At 49.4% G+C, this 20,267-nt stretch overlaps 1 protein-coding gene across 3 annotated transcripts in view; it reads right to left on the reverse strand.

The window, feature by feature from the left end:
* Positions 1–774: 774 nt before the first annotated feature.
* The window catches only part of NOS1 (nitric oxide synthase 1), a 225,182-nt gene continuing 205,689 nt past the window's right edge, over positions 775–20,267 (reverse strand). For all 3 annotated transcript variants that reach the window (XM_031650800.1, XM_017946235.3, XM_021923001.2), the window contains 8 exons: positions 17,963–18,132; positions 13,446–13,656; positions 12,698–12,785; positions 11,010–11,131; positions 9,076–9,224; positions 6,431–6,625; positions 4,387–4,505; positions 775–1,853 (listed from right to left, as the gene is read on the reverse strand). In XM_031650800.1, coding sequence (XP_031506660.1) covers positions 1,838–1,853; positions 4,387–4,505; positions 6,431–6,625; positions 9,076–9,224; positions 11,010–11,131; positions 12,698–12,785; positions 13,446–13,656; positions 17,963–18,132 — 1,070 coding nt within the window. In that variant the 3' untranslated portion in view covers positions 775–1,837. The remainder of the gene's footprint in view (positions 1,854–4,386; positions 4,506–6,430; positions 6,626–9,075; positions 9,225–11,009; positions 11,132–12,697; positions 12,786–13,445; positions 13,657–17,962; positions 18,133–20,267) is intronic.

A 20,267-nucleotide genomic window follows, 5' to 3' on the forward strand; every position in this document is an offset into this window, starting at 1 on the left:
AGGGGAGATTATAGCTGGCATGAAGTCAAGCTCCATATGGCAGTAACGGGACACTGGTGGGGGCTGCCAGGGATGGTAGAGCAAGGTGAGACATAGATTGCCTTTTCACTTTAACAGTCTCCTGGCCTGGGTCCTTTGGGGTCTTGGTGCCCTCATTGTAAAGGCCTTTCAAAGAGGGCCAGTGCACTTCCTCTTTAGCGGGCACCCAAACTGAACACCAAGATATGCCCACGCACAGCATATAAAAGAAATGTGGTTTTTCTGTATGGCAAGACACAACAAACAGGGTAGAACCAGCAGAACATTCCCTTTCCATCCTTGGGGACCCTGCAGTCTGGGGGGCCACTAGGATTTCTTGTTTCTTTCTGGGAACTGCCTGACATTAATTTGTAGTACTTAAAAAAGTATAAAAAGGGATCCCTTCCCACCATTTACTTTGAGAGAGGAAATTCAACAGGTTGCCTCTTAGGGAGAAATTGCACCGGCCCCAATTCCTGCCGAAGACTTGGCTGCCCATTTTTGATCTGAGTTGAGGGTAATTTATTTGTCAAAATTACTTTAACAGGTTTAAAACTTTGGAGATCAACTGTAGAGGGCAACAAGCCTGAGGGCCAAGTTCTTCCCACCCCGAGTTGTGGTTGTTATTGAAGAAGCCACGTGGGACCTCATTGTGGCAACTCTTTCCAACCTCATCCACTTTAACGAGCTCCCATCATTTCATCCCCAAGGGTGAAGCAGCAAGCCCCCTTTGGGGGAATAAAAAAATAACAATCATAGTGTTACTTGATATTGTTTCCAGGCACCAAAGCTTTAACATTTAATCCATTCATATTCTTTAGGTTCATATGACATTATGACTAGGAAAAACTGAGGACAAAGGACCCATCCAAAGTCACCCGGTGGCAAAGTGGAAGATCCTTATTGCCACCGGGCTTCTTTGAACAACGTAACTTCCGGACCCCTTGGTATTGCTGGAAGGGGGTACTCAATGGACGTGCACAAGTCAAGTGATTCTGGTTGGGATGGCTGGGTTTGGAGAGGGGATTTGCCCAATCCATTGGATGGGTTCATGTCACATGAGGGCTCTGCTCAGTGGTATCGGAATCTAAATGCATCAGATTCTGGGAATGCCTCTCTCATTGGGAGATAGCCCCCTTAATCAATTTCCCATCCTCTCCCCATGCCCTGAACCCTTTCTAACTGGAACAATTACGGGGCTTCCAAATGTTTCAGGTACATGGGCGTGGACCCTTAATTATGGACACGTGTGGGATTAATATGGGCCAGGGACATGTTTCTTGGCATCGAGGGTCTTCAATGAAAGCAGTGGCGATCTAAGATCGACACACTTGTGCAGGGAAGGAGATGGACAAAGACCCGGCCCATCACACACGCATATACACACGCACCACCAAAATGTCATCATAAAAAAGAAGGGGACTTCAGCGGCTGAGGGACTGGCTCAGAGAGCTTGTGCCTAGTTCCTGCAGCCTTTCCAGGGGAACCCCAGAGAAAAAAAAACCCCACAGCGACGGCCATGTTCCAGTGGTTTCATGCACCCGTGAGCTGCCCTTGTCAGCAAGAGAGGGGGCGGGAACAGAGTTTTGTAAGAGCCACTGCAGATTAGAAAAGCATTGCATCGCAGCAGGAAAACTCAAGGAGGAAACCCAGGAGGGCCGAGGAAACCACTGAGGGGCGAGAACCCCGAGGAGGGAAACCAGGGCACAGCGACAAGGACAGGAGGCAGAGCGAGGGCCACGCAGGGTCCCAGAGGAAAGGTTCAGCAGTGTCTGTCCGCGCTTACAAAACTTGCAGCCGGCTGGGCAAGAGGGTCCAGTTAGGAGCTGAAAACCCTGTGGAAGGAGAAGTCGGGGGCAGTTAGTGCTGCAGGGGCGAGGCTGCTGTGTTTCCTCTGAGTGTCCCAAAGAAAATCGCCCACGCTCTGGGCTCAGGGGCTTCGTCTCTTTCTTTCTTTTTTCTTTTGAGACGGAGTTTCGCTCTGACACCCAGGCTGGAGGGCAGTGGCGCGATCCCGGCTCACTGCAACCTCCACCTCTCACTGAAATCCCAGCGCGGTTCAAGCGATTCTCCTGCTTTAGCCTCCCAAGTAGCTGGGATTATAGGCGCCCACCACCATGCCAGGCTAATTTTTGTATTTTTAGTAGAGATGGAGTTTCACCATGTTGGCCAGGCTGGTCTTGAACTCCTGACCTCAGGAGATCTGCCTGCCTCAGGCTCCCAAAGTGCTGGGATTACAGGCATGAGCCACTGCACCTGGCCCATCTCTTTCATTTATTCTGTAGCCCTAGTGTCTTGGACAGGACCTGGCACCTAGCAGGGGCTTGTTTTGAAAGAAAGAAAGAATGGATAAGTGAATGAATGAATGCTCACAAATACAACTGGCCAGGAAGAGAAGCATTTCAAAGGACTTTTTTTTTTTTGAGACTGAGTCTCACTCTGTCGCCCAGGATGAAGTGCAGTGACGCGATCTCGGCTGGTTACAACCTCCACCTCCTGGGTTCAAGCGATTCCTGTGCCTCAGCCTCCTGAGTAGCTAGGATTATAGGCACATGCTACCACGCCTGGCTAATTTTTGTGTTTTTAGTAGAGACAGGGTTTTGCCATGTTGCCCAGGCTGGTCTTGAACTCCTAGGCTCAAGTGAGCCACCCATCCTGGCCTTCCAAAGTGCTGGGATTACAGGTGTGAGCCACCGGGTCTGGCAAAAGGGTTTGTTCTTTTTTTTTTTTCTCTTGAGACAGGGTCCTGCTCTGTTGCCTAGGCTGGGGTGCAGTGGTGCCATCATGGCTCACTGCAGCCTCGACCTCCCTGGGATCAGGCCATCCTCCTGCTTCAGCCTCCCAAGTAGCTGGGACCACAGGCATGTGCCACCATGCCCTGCTAATTTTTAAATTATTTGTAGAGACAGGGTCTCCCTACATTGCCCAGGCTGATCTTGAACTCCTGGGCTAAAGCAATTCACCCACCTCAGCTTCCCAAAGTGCTAGGATTATAGGTGTGAACCACCACACCTGGCCTTAAATGCTTTTGACAACCCAGGGACTTGTGACCTTCAAGGCAATGATATGAGTCTACTGGTCACAACAGTATGTTTTCGAGACTGCTGTGTCATTGTAAGCGGAAAACAAGGAAGATGCCAAATTCAAGAAATGAGTGTATGCCTTGTGCTGCTGAAAAAAGAAGACAGCTGAGTCCCCACCCAATTTAAAGTAAAGGGCATACACAGGTGGTTTCCAGGGGTTTTATGGCGGGGCTGGGGCAGGGAGCTTTGGGAAATGAAATGACGATCAAGGTTGCTGTGCCACGGAATTCAGGTAAGGTTTAAATCATGAGACCCAGTCCCAGTCTCCTGGTGCCTCAGCCTGTTTCCAGCAGTTTCTAGAGGTTCAGTGAAATTGTCAAAATCATATGAAGTGTAATTTGTGTTGATGAGAAAGCCCCCAGCCATTTAGGGGGTGAGGGAGCCGCGGGAAAGGACACAAAAACTGAACTCCAGACCCCCACCCAGGTCCAGGGCGATCCCATTCTTCTCCCCACTCTCCACAAAAACTGAACTCCAGACCTCCACCCAGCGCCAGGGGTGATCCCATTCTTCTCCCAACTTTCCTAAATGAGGAGTGTTCAAACACTTTTGTAGAAGAAACCCTTGTCCTAAATCTGATGCTAAACCCCAGTAGGTGAAAAACAAACAAGAAAGATACTTCTGGTAGAAATGCCACAGATCCGGCCAGGCGCGGCGGCTCACACCTTTAATTCCAGCGCTTTGGGAGGCTGGGGTGGGCAGATCACTTGAGGTCAGGAGTTTGAGACCAGCCTGGCCAACATGGTGTCACCCTGTCTCTACTAAAAATACAAAACTTAGCTGGGCGTGGTGGTGCACGCCTGTAGTCCTAGCTACTTGGGAGGCTGAGGCACCAGAATCGCTTGAGCCTAGGAAGTTGAGGATGCAGTGAGCTGAGACTGTGTCACTGCACTCCAGCCTGGACTACAGAGCAAGACTCCGTCAAAAAAAAAAAAAAAAAAAAAAAAAAAAAAAGCAACTTCCCAGAGCTAGCAGCCATCATTATCTGTCTGTGCCCCAGACAGAAGCCGGCACCCAAAGCAGGGGTTTCCTCCCACACTGGACAGGGCCTCAGGGTTCCCCTGGAGGACTCATTAAAATGCAAACTGCTGCATCCTAACTCCTAAGTTTCCCATCCAGCAGGTCTGGGGTAGCCTGGGAATCTGCATTTTTTTAACACGTTCCCAGATGGTGCTGATGTTGCTGTTTTGGGGACTCTACCGTGGGAAAGCCAGACATCCCTGCCCAGTAGGACCTAGAAGAGCGGGCTCTTCCCGCCCCTCACCCAGGGATGGAGCCAGCTTACTCATCGGTGTCTTTTTTGCTCTCTTCAATGAAGGCAATGGACTCAGATCTAAGGCGGTTGGTCACTTCATACGTTCGCAGGGTGACTCCGAAAATATCCTCGTGGTACCGGTTGTCATCCTAGAAGACAGAAACAGCCAGAAAACAGCTCTCAAATGCCAGATAAAGGCTTGGAGCAGGGACAGACTCGCCTGACACCTGGAACGGAATATCCCTCAGGAAGATGGTTCCCAAAGAGATGAGGCTGAAGCCAGTGCCCCCGAGGTACCTTTGATCTCGAAGACTCTGCTCAGCAAAACTGTTCTCTGGGATGTGCGGCAACTGTTCTCTGGGATGTAGCCCAGTTGGCAAAGAACATTTAGGTTGCCATCTGGAAACACTGCAGCTGGTTGGTGGATTCTCAGGTGAAAAGGAGTGATGAGGTCAAATGGAAACCTCACCATTCCCCGCTTTCCTCCCTCCAACATGTTCCTGCAAGTTCAGGTCTGGGCAAGGCTGGGTTTAGTGTGAAATAGCCCATGAGACCAGAAGAAAGGGGAGGAAGGAACAAGTGGCCGCTTAGCACTCAGGGAACTCCCCATAGCTGCCCACAGTGGAGACTGCTTGGGCATGCATGAGTTTCTCTGAAGATGAACATCTTTGCTCAGCATTGCCCAGAAAGAAGCAAGCAAAGAGAAGAACCTACCCTGGAGTCCCAGGAAACAGCCCAAGCGATGACTGACTTGTGACATCTGCAAATTTACCAAGTTATGGGAGCTCCTGTGGCGGGCAGTCAATATTCTCAAAGGGCAAGGGGATTAAACAAGGGGAAAATGCACCTCAATGCTGGGGAAGGGCAGTGGCTGGGAGCGTGCATCTGGCAAGCCAGGAAGAATCTGTTGTGCACTAGGTTCCAGCCTCCCCTGGTCCTGAAAGTTTTGAAGAAAGTCACCCATCTGTAGAGTGGGTTCATTTTCATTTTCAGTTGGGGTGAGTTTTTTTTTTTTTTTTGAGACAGAGTCTCGCTCTGTTGCCTGGGCTGGAGTGCAGTGGTGCAATCTTGGCTCACTGCAACCTCCGCCTCCCGGGTTCAAGCGATTCTCCTGCCTTAGCCTCCTGAGCAGCTGGGACTACAGGCATGAGCCACTATGCCCAGCTAATTTCTGTATTTTTAGTAGAGACGGGGTTTCACCATGTTGGTTGGCCAGGATGGTCTCAATCTCTTGACCTCATGATTCACCTGCCTTGGCCTCCCAAAGTGCTGAGATTACAGGCGTGAGCCACTGCGCCTGGCCGTTTTTTTTTTTTTTTTTTTTTTTGAGATGGAGTTTCACTCTTGTCACCCAGGCTGGAGTGCAATGGCGCGATCTTGGCTCACTGCAACTTCCACTTCTCGGGTTCAAGCGATTCTCCTTCCTCAGCCTCCCGAGCTGGGACTACAGGTACCCACCACCACGCCTGGCTAATTTTTGTATTTTTACAACAGACAGGGTTTCACTGTGTTAGTCAGGCTGGTCTTGAACTCCTGACCTCAGGTGATCCTCCTGCCTTGGCCTCTCAAAGGGCTGGGATTATAGGCTTGAGCCACTGAGCCCAGCCGGGGTGAGTTTTTAACTCCCTTCCGCAAAATCCTGGGGAATCTATAAAAGTGTCTCTTGAGGGTCACACGAAACAGACTGAGTATATAGAGGGCTCCACAGCTCTCCTCGGATCTGTTTGTGCAGTGCTCAACCTGTACAACTACACGGGGCAGTGCTGCAGCTTCTGACGCAGGAAAAGTTAGGTTAGGATGGTTTCTGTCTAGTTACCAGAGGTCCATTCACTCGTTATTTTCACACATGGCCTCCAGTCATATTTACTACACCTGCCTGCATGCCCAGCCATCCTTCTACTTTCTCTGTCATTGTTTGGGGCCACCTATATCCTCTACCCTCAGTGGTAAGTGCAGTGAATGGGAGCAGGGATATCATCGTGGCTCCCTAATCATCAAGACAGGTTGGATGAAAAAGAGGGGATAGGAGAGTGGATATAGGAAAAGGGACCTGGAAAGCCAGCCTGTCACGCACCCTCATCCGACTGATGAACACGCCGGCGTCCTCTGCCGAGAGCTTCCCCTGCTGGGTCATGATGCGCTGGATGGCTTTGAGGACATCAGCGGCCATGGTGACGTCCCCACAGACATAAATGTGGCCCCCTTGCTCCTTCAGGGCTCGGTACACAGACTCCGCCAGCTGCTCCTGCAGGATGTCCTGCACGTACTTCTGCAAGGAGCAGAGGGCAGTGAGAAGGGGCTGGGCTGTACAACATGCCTGCCATAGCCCATGTCCTCCCGGGAAGCAGAGCCTGACTCAGGGGCTTGTGGGCAGGTAGGATCTTTTGTGAGCTGATCCCAAGGAACAAGAGTAAGGGACTGGGAAGAGTGAGATAGGGAAGGCGGGAAAGTCAATTGGAGGGTGCAGGAATGCATTGCTACCCTCTTTGGACAACTGGAGCTCAGCTCTGCTAAGGACCCTCCAGGGAGCTGGATAGACTGCTTCCCAGAATCATCCGCTGCAGAGGGGAAAGACGGGGAACATTCACTACCCACTCCTCTCTCCTGGTGGCCAATGGTCCCTGGGTGTTAACACCTGCACACGTCCAGGTGTGCGGCTGGTTACTGCAGGCATCCTATGTTAGAGTGCCAGGGAAGCCCGGGGCCGATAGCAAGAGATGGGGGTGAGGTGAGGGGCCGGCTGCTGTAGCAATAGCAGAAGGAAAAGGTGGGCTGAGAGGGTGTGAGGTGGGCACAAGGGGTGTCTAGTACAGCTCCAAGGAGCTCATTTGTTCAGGATGTCTTTAACTTGTCCAGGAAACTCCCGCTCTGAAGCTGATATTCAGCTGGAACATGCTGGCATGGCTGTAGTGACTCTTAAGACTGACATACTTCCACCCACACTGCTCGGACTCTCTGGGTGCCCCCCCAACCCACTGCAATGTCCTGACTCCTTCCCTGGGACCCTCAGACCTCCCCAAGAGCCAATGGAGCTTTAGTCCTGTGGTCCGTGTCCATTCTGACTAGTATTGCCTCTCGTGGACTGTTAAATTTCTATTTATTTATTTATTTATTTATTTATTTATGAGACAGAGTCTCGCTCGTTGCCCAGGCTGGAGTGCAGTGGCATGATCTCGGCTCACTACAACCTCCGCCTCCCGGGTTCAAGCCTTCCTCCTGTCTCAGCCTCTTGAGAAGCTGGGACTACAGGCAAGCGTCACCACACCTGGCTAATTTTGTGTTTTTTTGTTTTTTGTTTTTTCTTTTTCTTTTTTTTTGTAGAGATGGGGTTTTACCATGTTGGCCAGGCTGGTCTCAAACTCCTGGCCTGAAGTGATCCACCCACCTCAGCCTCCCAAAGTGCTGGGACTACAAGCATGCGCCACTGCACCCAGCTAATTTTTATATTTTTATTAGAGATGGGGTGTTACCATGTTGGTCAGGCTGGTCTCGGACTCCTGACCTCAAATGATCTGTCTGTCTTGGCCTCCCAAAGTGCTGGGATTAAAGGTGTGAACCACCGCACCCAGCCTAAATTTATTTTTTTTAATTTCTGTTTTTAAATATTTTAAATTTTTATTTCTAACTATTTATTGTTTAGAGACAGAGTCTTGGTCTGTTGCCAAGGGTGGGTTGCAGTGGCATGATCACGGCTCACTGAAGCCTTGACCTCCCAGGCTCAAGCTGCCCTCGCACCTCAGCCTCCCAAGGAGCTGGGACCACAGTCATATGCTACCATGCCCAGCTAACTTAATTTTTTTTTTGGTAGGGACGGGGTCTAAGCATCTTGCCCAGGCTGTCTTGAACTCCCAGACTCAAGTGATCCTCCCACCTCAGCCTCCCAAAGTGCTGGGATTACAGGCGTGAGTCATGGTGCCTGGCCCAACATTTTTCATTACAGTAAAATACACATCATGTAACATTTACCATTGTAACCACTTTAAAGTGTACGACTCAGTGGCATTAAGTACCCTTCTCAGTGTTATGGGATCATCACTATCTGGTTCCAGAATTTTTTCTTTACCCCAGATGGAAACCCTATACCCATTTGCAGTTACTCCCCACTCTCCCCTCCCTCAGCCCCTGGCAACCACTAATCTATTCTGTCTCTATGGATTTGCCTATTCTGGATATTACATATAAGTTGAATCTTATAATATAGGCTGTTAAATACTTTATTGTATCACATATATATTTTTGAGATGGAGTCTTGCTTTGTTGCCCAGACTGGAGTGCAGTGGCACGATCTCAGCTCACTGCAACCTCTGCCTCCTGGGTTCAAGTGATTCTCCTGCCTCAGCCCGCCAAGTAGCTGGGACTACAGGTATGCACCACCATGCCTGGCTAATTTTTCCATTTTTAGTAGAGATAGGGTTTCACCATGTTGGCCAGGCTGGTCTTGAGCTGCTGACCTCAAGTGATCCACCCGCTTTGGCCTCCCAAAGTGTTGGGATTACAGGCGTGAGCCACTGTGCTCGGCCTGTTAAATATTTTACGTAGATATTTTCCCTACCCATGCTTTCTGAAATAGAGAGCAACTTCACAGAGGGGAAATCAGGAAGCTTAAGAGTGAGGGTGAGGGGTTTCTGAGAGTGGGATGTACAAGTGTGTACACACATGAGTGTGCACCAGTGTGCACATGTGTTGGGCTGGGCTGGGGGATGCGCTGCTGGGGGTTACCTTTGGTTTGTCTGGCTCCCGGGAGTAAGCCGTGTACAGCTCTCTGAAGACCCCCTTGTTCTTGGCCTGCAGGGTCTCTTCCCTGTAGATATGATCTATCTTGGATTGCCGGCACCCGAAGACCAGGACCATGGGGCAGGGGTTCATTCCTGGGGACCGGGAAGACCTTATGTCACCGATGGCTCTCTGCCTGATGTGTGGGGTGGCTGAGGTGCCAGGGATGGGGTACTGAGACCTTGGCGTGCGCCATGCGGATAGAGGCTCACGAACACTGGGGCAGGCAGATGTATGCGTGCACACACATGTACACAGGTGGGTGCTCACATGCTCACACATGCACACACTGAGGAAGGAGGTGACGTGTGTTCAACTTTAGTGGACCTCCCTCCCAGGTCTCAATCCTTCTTTCTGCTCCTTGACTACTCAGGAGCCCCCACCTGATGCCCAGACTCTGGAGCTAGATGGCCTGGATTGAAATCTCAGCTCTGTGATGAACAACTTAGTCAAGTTTTTTTTTTGCTTTGTTTTTTTGTTTTTTTGAGATGGAGTCTTGCTCTGTCACCCAGGCTGGAGTGCAGTGGCGCGATCTCGGCTCACTGCAACCTCCGCCTTCTGGGTTCAACCGATTCTCCTGCCTCAGCCTCCCGGGTAGCTGGGATTACAGGCGCCTGCAACCATGCCCGGCTAAGTTTTGTATTTTTAGTAGAGACGGGGTTTCACTGTGTTGGCCAGGCTGGCCTCAAACTCCTGACCTCATGATCCGCCCACCTTGGCCTCCCAAAGTGTTGGGATTATAAATGTGAGCCACTGCGCCTGGCCTTTTTCTTTTTATTATTACTATTATTATTAAGATGGAGTCTTACTATGTCGCCCAGGCTGGAATGCAGTGGTGTGATCTTGGCTCACTGCAACCTGCAGAGTGAAACCTGCAGAGTTTCACTCTTGTTGCCCAAGTTGGAGTGCAATGGCACTATCTTGGCTCACTGCAACCTCTGCCTCCCAGGTTCAAGTGATTCTCCCGTCTCAGCTTCCTGAGTAACTTGGATTACAGATGTGGGCCACCATGCCTGGCTAATTTTGAATTTTTAGTAGAGACAGGGTTTCACCATGTTGGCCAGTCTGGTCTCAAACTCGTGACCTCAAGTGATCCACCTGCCTTGGCCTTCCAAAGTGCTGGGATTACAGGTGTGAACCACCACATCCAGCCACAATGTACTCAACTTTCTAAGCCTCTGCTTCCCTATTTGCAAAATGGATATAACAGGACTGTTGTTGAGAAATGAATGTGAAACATTACAACTCTGCCTGATACCTGGCAAGTACTTTATAAATGTTAGCTATCCACTACAATGACAGTTCCTGGGGGCAAGTTTTACTGACTGATTGATTGATTTGTTTTTGTAATCATCCCTCGAATCAATGGAAAGGTTTTCATTTCTATTTTAGTTGTTTTTCTGTCTTGTTCACTGCTATGCTCCAACACCTCCAAGAGTGTTTGGCACTTATTAGGTGCTCAATAAATCCTTGTTTAATGCATGCTACAATTTGGGTTTCTTTCTCTCTCCTGCCGAAGCTGATCTGCTGTGTCTTTCACACAGCACTTGCTCTTGAACAACAGTCTTTGCAATAATTACAAAGCATAGCCATTTGATAAGGACTAACGCCTACCTTTTCCAGGCTATTGGATTATTTTTTTAAGGGATCACATCTTAACAAATGTCCTCTGGGCCTGGAATTTCAGGCCCCTGGGACAGGCTGTTTGGATTACACCATGAACTTCACCTGTGGGTCAGGCTGGTGCTACACGCCCCGGCTTTTCTGAGGCAGTGACGCCATGGAGAGACACCTTCACTGTTCTCTAGGGCTGCTGAGACACAGCTGGACCTCCCCAGGTCTGGGGGTGGGAACCAGGCAGCCGCTGGACTGTAACCCACCTTTGTGTTGGATATCAAATTGCCGCTGTTGCCAGAAGCTTCGGAAAGGTGCAATGCCGGTGCCCGGTCCAACGAGGATGCAGGGGACTTGGGGGTTCCGGGGCAGGTGGAAGCTGGGTGCTCTGGGCAAGGAAGAGGGGGTCAGAAGTCTTGAAGAGGTCAAATCCAATCAAGAACAACTGAATCTTAGGTAGACCAGGTGGCCGTCTTCGGTAGACATACAATGAGACTTACGGCTCTTCAGCCAGGGCCAGGTGCCCCTTTTCAGGGTGGGAGTCTCACCGATTAAGGGAATTCCAAAAATGGGGGGTCCTCAGGGTCTGGCTATTCTTCCATTCCCCAATTCTTCTCACTGCTGGGCTCAGCAAATTCAACCCAGAGTATCTCTACACTGGCACCACTGAGACTTGGGGGTGGACCTCCTTGGTCGTGGCACTGTCCTGTGCATTGTAGGGTATTGAGCAACATCCCCGGCTACCAGCCATGAGGTGCCAGGAGTACACGTGAGTTGTGACAACCCAAAATGTCTTCAGACTTTGTCAAATGTCCCTGGGTGGCAGGGATGGGGTGGGGCGCTGCAAAAATCACCCTGGTTTGAGAGCCACCATTTTTTTTTCTTTTTTCTTTTCTTTCTTTTTTTTTTCTTCTGAGGTGGAGTCTCACTCTGTCACCCAGGCTGGAGTGCAGTGGTGTGATCTTGGCTCACTGCAACCTCCAACTCCCGGGTTCAAGCAACTCTCCTGCCTCAGCCTCCCAAGTAGCTGGGATTACAGGCACCTGCCACCACCCTCGGCTACTTTTTTTTTTGTATTTTAGTAGAGATGGGGTTTCGCCATGTTGGCCAGGCTGGTCTCAAACTCCTGACCTCAAGTGATCTGCCTGCCTTGGCCTCCAAAAACACTGGGATTATGGGCGTGAGCCACTGCACCCAGCCCAGAGCCACCGGTTTAACCAACAATGAAATCTTTAAATCAAGGAGTCACAGACTTCAGTGTGTACAAGAATCACCTGGGGATGTTCAAGATGCAGATTCCTGGGCCATGCAGTACATCTGGGCTCAGGACTCTATGTTTGAAACACCACAGAGGACTCTGATGTCAATGATATTTGGATCGTTTTCAATGGCACGTGGACCATATTGTGAACATTCTAACCTCAGTGGTTGAGAAAAAGGATTGGCTAAAGCCACTGTTCAGGTAGAGAAGTTATTGATAGACAAAACAGGTTAACTATAACTGGTCTAAGATCAGCTATAGCCTTTAAAGCTGAGTTTGGGAGGAAAGGCGCCAATGAATGGGGGTGATTGGATTTTTTCCATCGCCAGGAAACTGGGACTGATTGGGAGTGACCAGCAGAATTTGGCTAGAATTTCCACTAGCCCATACAGTCCACGAAGGTGGAGACTGTATTTGCAGGGTTCTCCCCGATAGCTCCAGCATCTAGCCCAGTACACGCCCAAGTGAAATGTGTGTTGCATTGACTTGACATCGACCAGAGGACTTGCCTAGCTTGCTGTGCTGCTCTGATCTTGTTTCCTTAACAACTAAGAGAGACGCAGGACATTGGTCTCCATTGTGTGCCACCCAGTCACCTCTCTAGAACCTTTCAGACCGGTCCACCTACTTCAACTTGCAACATCAATATGCAGATTTGAGATGATTGCTCATTTTTCTCCACTTATTACTCACCCTCTCACGAAACAGGGGACCACTTCGTCAGCCTGTATCCGGTTGAGCCAGGAGGAGCACACGCCGTGGTGAATTGGTCCTTCTCCATCTAGCAGAATAACCAAGGCAGTCAGGACCACCCACCGCTCCGAAGCACGGCCTCCCCTCCTCCCTCCAATGCAAAATGCTCACAGGCCCAGTGCCAAGTTTATCCTTTGGAATTCCTCCCCAGGATCCCTTCCTCTGAAGGGCAAGAGGAAACGGTACAGCTGGGGTGACTTCGTGCCTATGCAACCACCCAGGGTTCTATTGGGTAGGGGTGGTTCGGATTCAAATCCTTCCCTATAGAAGGGTGCTTTTGGTGGCTTGCTGGACTCCTGGGACGGGCACTGTGCATTTTAATTGCTTTATCTAGGAGGAAAAAGACAGGGCAGAGCTTGGGTTATCTGACTTGCAACCAGCTGGGCATGATACAGCAGAGCGCTCTCCCAGGGAATGAGTGGTGGTGGCTTGTTCTAGCTGGTGCTTTGGGGATATGAGGGGGCACCATTGCAAATACACGTCTTGCCTCTTTCCTAATTCTGCTCAGGCTTGGCTCTGCATCAGGGGACAGTTCACCTGCTGCTTCTTCCCCCAGTTTTCTGGTCTTGGGGGTGTGTCTCTTCCCAGGGATTTGGGATTTAGCCTGCAGGCAGTGGTTTAGGGAGCCCTCCAGAGGCCCCCTGGGGGAAAATGCAGCCAAGGAGGCTCTCCCAGTGCCTCCGCCCACCTCGAGTGCGGTAGGAAACGATGGCCACAGTGAGGTGCACTTCATCAGGGTACATGTCTGGGGAGGAGCTGATGGAATAGTAGCGGGGCTGCAGCAGGGACAGCTGGGTCAGGAGCAGGGTGGCCGGCATCTGGATGGATGGGAACTCCTCCAGCACCTCCACGATGGTGGGGTTCTTGCCCCATTTCCATTCCTCATACTCCTGCAAACCCTGTGCCAAGGAGACCGACAGAGACAAGCTTGAACCCAGCTGCTACATAGTTCCCATGAGGACCTGAGGGGGTCCAAGAAGAAGGCAAAGTGAAAGTAACAGTTGGCAGGTGTAGTGGCTCATGCTGGTAATCGCAGTGCTTTGGGAGGCCGAGGAGAGAGAATCACCTGAGACTAGGAGTTCAAGGCCAGCCTGGGAAACATAGTAAGACCCTGTCTCTACAAAATTTAAGAAAAATTAGCTGGATGTGGTGGTGGATGTCTGCAGTACCCCAGTTACTTGGGAGGCTGAGGTGGGAGGACTGCTTGAGTTCAGGTGCTTGAGGCTACAGTGAGCTAGGATCACACCACTGCGCTCCAGCCTGGGTGACAGAGTGGGACCCTGTTGACAGAAAGAAAGAAAGAGAGAGAGAGAGAAAGGAAGCAAGCAAGCAAGGAAGGAAGGAAGGAGAAGGAAAGAAAAAGACAAAGAGAAGGAAAAGAAAAAGAAAGAGCAATAACAGTTAACACTTGAATAGCAATTATTCTGTGCTGTTTTGATTCTCATGAGGACCTTATGAAATAGGTATTACTGTTTCCCCATTTTATATATGAGGAAACTGAGGGTGATAGAGGTCCTATGGCTACTAGGTGGTGATGCTGGGTGAAACTGAGCCTTGCTCTAGACAGTGTGTCTTCAGAATTTGTGTTTCTAGTCACTACACACTCCTGAAGTCAAGAGAGACGCACTATAGAAGGGAGTCATGACTCACGCGGGGAGTGGCAGCATTCGGTGGAGACCTGTGATTTGTTGGTTGCAGAATCTGGAGATGCATCTTTGGAGAGCTTGGGTCATGTTCATGGCGGTGAGTGACAGCCCCGGAAAAATCAGGTTGGGGTGTGTGGAGGACCATGTTTGGGGACGTGTTGACAGCAAAGCCCAGCTGTAACCAGGCAACAGAGGAACTCTCTGGAGCTCTGGAGTTATTTTTCCTTAATCTCAGAAGATGCCCTAGGCAGTCTCTGATTGCTGGAACAGAAGGCTCAGTTTCTGAGACCAGCGTGCCAGTGCACTGTATAACAAAGATTTTCCCCAGTTTCTAAAGACTGTCCTGGCCTTATTTATTTATCTATTTTTTATTTTTTTTTGAGATGGAGTCTCACTCTGCTGCCCAGGCTGGAGTGCAGTGGCATGATCTTGGCTCACTGCAAGCTCCACCTCCCAGGGTTCACGCCATTCTCCTGCCTCAGCCTCCCGAGTAGCTGGGACTACAGGCGCCTGCCACCACATCCAGCTAATTTTTTGTATTTTTAGTAGAGACGGGGTTTCACCGTGTTAGCCAGGATGGTCTCAATCTCCTGACCTTGTGATCTGCCCACCTCGGCCTCCCAAAGTGCTGGGATTATAGGCGTGAGCCACAGCACCCGGCCTGTTCTGGCCTTATTAATAGGCGATGGCATCCTTTACATCGTGCTTCTCAGACCTCCAGCCTGACTGGCCTGCAATTGCAGGAGCAAAATGGACAAAGAGCCCTGGCCTCTCAACTCTTTGAAACTGACATTACCTGAAACTGACATCCATCACCCTGTTGGTGCCAGGCCTGCCTTCCCGCAGGCTGCTCCCTGCCAATGACCAAGCACAGGAGTCTCCAGGACTCCTCAAGAACCCTGCTGGGCCTTCCTTAAACTGCACTGCAGTCTAGAACGTTCTCATCCCACCTTTCTTCCTTTTCCTTTGGCTAGCGTTAGATTTGTTTTGAGGTCTGGTGGTTCTCCCAGCCCTATCTGATCCCTTTCCACTTTATGTCACACAAGTGTCTCCCCTAATAAAAATCCTTGCTCATTTAATCCTGTCTTGAAGTCTGCACTTTTTGGAAGAAATAAACTAATACACATGGGTTATATCAAATTCTATCTATCTATCTATCTATCTATCTATCTATCTATCTATCTATCTATCAATTATCTATCTATCTATCTATCTATCTATCTATCTATCTATCTATCCATCTAGGAACAGATTCTTGCTGTGTCACCCAGGCTGGAGTGCAGTGGCGTGATCTCGGCTCACTGCAACCTCCATCTCCTGGGTACAAGCAATTCTCCTACCTCAGTCTCCTGAGTAGCTGGAATTACAGGTGCCCATCACCACGCCCAGCTAATTCTTGCATTTTTAATAGAGACAGGGTTTCGCCACGTTGGCCAGGCTGGTCCCGAACTCCCGACCTCAGGTGATCCGCCTGCCTCAGCCTCCCAAAGTGCTGGGATTACAGGCGTGAGCCACTGCGCCCGGCCTATTATTTATTTATTTATTTATAGAGATGGGGTCTTGCTCTTTCACCCAGGCTGCAGTACAGTTGGAAGATCGTGATTCACCATAGCCTCGAACTCCTGGGCTCAAGTGATCCTCCCACCTTAGCCTCCTGAGTAGCTGGGACTACAGGCATGTGCCATGATGCCCAGCTAATTTAATTTTTTTGTAGAGATGGGGTCTATGTTGCCCGGGTTATTTCCAAACTCCTGGCCTCAAGCAATCTTCCCATCTCTGCCTCCCAGAGTGCTGGGATTACAGGCATGAGCCACTGTGCCCAAATTCTACTTTAAATAAGGTAAAAACAGTGCAATCTAATAAGGTACCAACAGTGCAATCTACAGTCCTTCTTCCTATTAGCCACCCTCCCCCATTAATTAAAAGTTTTAAATCAAAATTATACTTGCAGATAGTCTAAAAAGTTAAATAACTTTGTAAAGCTTATGATTAAAAATAATGGTCTCCTGTTCTACCTCTGCCATCTGCTTCCTACTCCCCAGAGGTAACTACTTACAGCTCTTTAAGTGTTCCTTCTGGTATTTATTTTCATATTTCTAAATACTACGCACTCGCTAATTAGCCTCTTCCTTGCTGCTCACCATTCAATCCCCTCTCCTGGACGGCAGAAGAAAGCTAAGCCATCCTGTGCTGGGGGCTTGCTTTCTGGGAAGGAGCCCCCATTGGTAGCAGCGTGGGCCGTTCTCCTGGGTAGAATTCTCACTGAGCAAGGCTTTGCAGCAGGCTGGGGCAGGTGATCCCAGGATTTCTAAGCAAGGTGGTAGAGGCTACGTTTGGTTCATTTTACAATCAGAGACCTCTGATCTCTAGTAGTTCCACCTGCAGCTCCTCTGCATTGGCAAAATCTCATCATAGCAGCCACATGGATGGAACTGGAGGACATCATGTTAAGTGCAAGAAGCCAGGCACAATAAGACAAATTTTGCATGTTCTCACTCATTTGTGGGAGCTAAAAACTAGAAGCAAATAAAGTCATGAAGACAGAGAGTAGAAGGAGGGCTACCAGTGCAGGGAAGGGTAGTGGGGAGGGGTGGGGGAAAGTGGAGATGGTTCATGGGTACAAAAATACAGTTAGATAGAAGGAATAAGATCTAGGCTAGGCGTGGTGGCTCATGCCTTTAATCCTAGCATTTTTGGGAGGTTGAGGTGGGTGGATCACCTGAGGTCAGGAATTTGATGGTGAAACTTCATCTCTACTAAAGAAAAAAATACAAAAATTAGCTGGCCATGGTGGCAGGTGCCTGCAATTCCAGCTGCTCGGGAGGCTAAGGCACGAGAATCCTTTGAGCCTGGGAAATGGAGGTTGCAGTGAACTGAGATTGTGCCACACGGCACTCCAGCCTGGGCTAGAGGGTGAGACTCTGTCTTAGGGACAAAAAAAAAAAAAAAACAAAAAACTACTATTTCCTAGATCTAGACAAGGTGACTATCGTCAACAATAATTCATTATATATTTAAAAATAACTAAAAGAGTGGAATTGGAATGTTTCCAACACAAAGAAATGATGAATGATTGAGGGGATGAATACCCCCTTTGCCCTGATGCGATTATTACACATTGTATACCTGTATCAAAATATCACATGTACCCCATAAATACATACACCTACCAAGTATCCATAAAAATTAAAAAAACAACAAACAAGAAAAAACCTTATCTTTAAACCAAGGCATGGTGAGATCCTGTTTTTCTCCTAAGCATGGCCTAAAATGGCACTAATGGAAGCCCAAGGTTCCAAAGGAAGACAGAAAGAATAGCAATTTCAGTTGTAGCCAGGGAACTGTTTGATTCAAAGGAGTCACTCTTGCTCTGCCAGGCCTTAGAACTGGGGGCAGACCAGCCACATTGGACCAGCCAATATGGCGACCTACAGCAAATAACGGCCCCCTTGGCTCAAGACTGCCATCTGCTGGAAGCCTGGTAATAACAGTTTCCAACTCTTTAAAGACAAGGAGGCGAAAGGCGCTCCCTAGGGTTGTGCGAAGCCTGAGGACCCACCTTGCTGAGGACCAGCAGACGCTGCTTCTCCTTCTCATTGGTGGCTAGGGAGGCAAACTGCTGCAGCTGCAGGGGCGTTGGTGGCGTGGTGATGTCCAGGTAGTACTTGAAGGCCTGGAAGATGGTGCAGGGTGGGAGGCGGTGCTCGTCTGTCCAGTTACTGATGACGCCTGTGGAGGTACAAGGCGGGTGAGGGGTGGGTGTGGGAGGGCTTGAGTCTAAGTCGGGGGTTCAGGTCTGCTGCTGGAGCAGAGGGTGGGGCCAGGTGAGGAGGGTGGCTCCAGAGCCAAGCAACCTTCTAGCTCTCCACCTTCCACGCCCAGAATCCAGGGGATGCCATGTGTGCAAGAAGCAAATCCAAAATTAATTATGCAAATGAATCCAAAAATTAAGAAAAATACATGAAGAGAGGAGAAAAATATTAAAATAGCATGGCATAGTCCACTGGCGTTCTATACAACGAGCCCCCAGCTGTGGGGGACAGAGATAAGCCTATTTCGGCCCCATGTATCATGGGATGGTGTCAGCCTCTCACCCCCTGAATGGGATGTTAGTGTTTGTCATTATAAACACTAACACTTATCTAGCACAGTCTATGTGCCGAGTACTATTATTAGTATTTTACATTAACTCATTTAATCATCACAACAATCCAAGACAGTGTTACTCTTCTCCCCGCTGAGAAAAATAGAAGCACAGAGAGGTTAAGAAATTTGCCCGAGGTCACACAGCTCATAAGCGTGAAGTCAGGCAGTGTGGCTTCAGACCTTGTTCTGACTACTATATTGTACTCCCTCTATATACTCTTCCTCCAATATGTCCCTAAATATAAGCCTCTCCTCCATCAGGGGTTCGATCCCAAATAAAAAGCTCTATTTCAACATAGAGGAAGTATTGTCTGGGTTGGATTTATTTTATTTTATTTTATTTATTTATTTTTTTAGACCGGGTCTCACTCTGTTGCCCAGGTTACAGTGCAGTGATGCGATCACAGCTCACTGTAGCCTTGAACTCCTGGGCTCAAGTGATCCTCCCACCTCACGCTCCTGAGTAGCTGGGAATACAGACGTGAGCCACCATGCCCTACTAATTTTTTTTTTTTTTTAGATGGAGTCTCGCTCTGTCACCCAGGCTGGAGTGCAATGGTGCGATCTCGGTTCACTGCAACCTCTGCCTCCCGGGTTCAAGCGATTCTCCTGCCTCAGCCTCCTGAGTCGCTGGGATTACAGACATGTGCCACCATGCCCGGCTAATTTTTTGTATTTTTAGTAGACACGGGGTTTTGCCATGTTGGCCAGGCTGGTCTCGAACTCCTGACTTCAGGTGATCCACCCACCTCGGCCTCCCAAAGTGCTGGGATTATGATTACAGGCATGAGCTGCCGCACTCAGCCTGATCCCTGGCTAATTTTTGTATTTTTTTGTAGAGATGCAGTTTCACCATGTTCCCAGGCTGGTCTCAAACTCCTGGGCTCAAATGATCTGCCTGCCTCAGCTTCCCAAAGTGTTGGGATTACAGGCGTCAGCCACCTCACTCAGCCAGGATTTATTAAGAGAGGGTATGTCTCAGCCGGGTGTGGTGGCTCATGCCTGTAATCCCAGCACTTTGGGAGGCCAAGACGGGTGGATCACCTGAGGTCAGGAGTTTGAGACCAGCCTGGCCAACATGATGAAATCCCCGTCTCTACTAAAAATACAAAAAATTAGCTGGTGTGGTGGCATGCGCCTGTAATTCCAGCTACCCAGGAGGCTGAGGCAGGAGAATCGCTTGAACTTGGGAGGCGGAAGTTGCAGCGAGCCAAGATTGCGCCACCGCACTCCAGCCTGGGTAACAAGAGCAAAACTCTGTCTCAAAAAAAAAAAAAAAAAAAAAAAAGAGGGTATGTCTCTCTAACGTAGTGTCTTCCTGAGAGGTTTTCAGCAGGGCTTTGACAATATGCTACTTTCACATTCTATCCTGACTTCACATCCTAGCTCTTTTGTAAAAGTGACAGTCCTGTATTGGTCTGCCAGGTAAGGTCACTGCAGTTCCTTGTACCTGACCCTTGAGCCCACCTGTGCTCCTGGATGAAGCACTGAGACCCATTTGCCTTTGAAAGTTCTTCAATATGAATGTCAAGGATGGACACTTAAGCAGGCGAGAGCTTGATCTAATGAGGTAAAACATGTGGGCTCAATCCTTCGTTGGCCATCGAGCTTCCTATAGTACCTTTTGATTCTAAGAGGAGGCAGGATCAGATTTCTGCTGTTATTTACCTGGTGGGCAATGGGGTACTAGAGATTTTCCTGAGGGGTAGTGGTGAGGA

This window comes from Papio anubis, chromosome 9 (genome assembly GCF_008728515.1).
Source record: "Papio anubis isolate 15944 chromosome 9, Panubis1.0, whole genome shotgun sequence".
Taxonomy (NCBI): domain Eukaryota; kingdom Metazoa; phylum Chordata; class Mammalia; order Primates; family Cercopithecidae; genus Papio; species Papio anubis.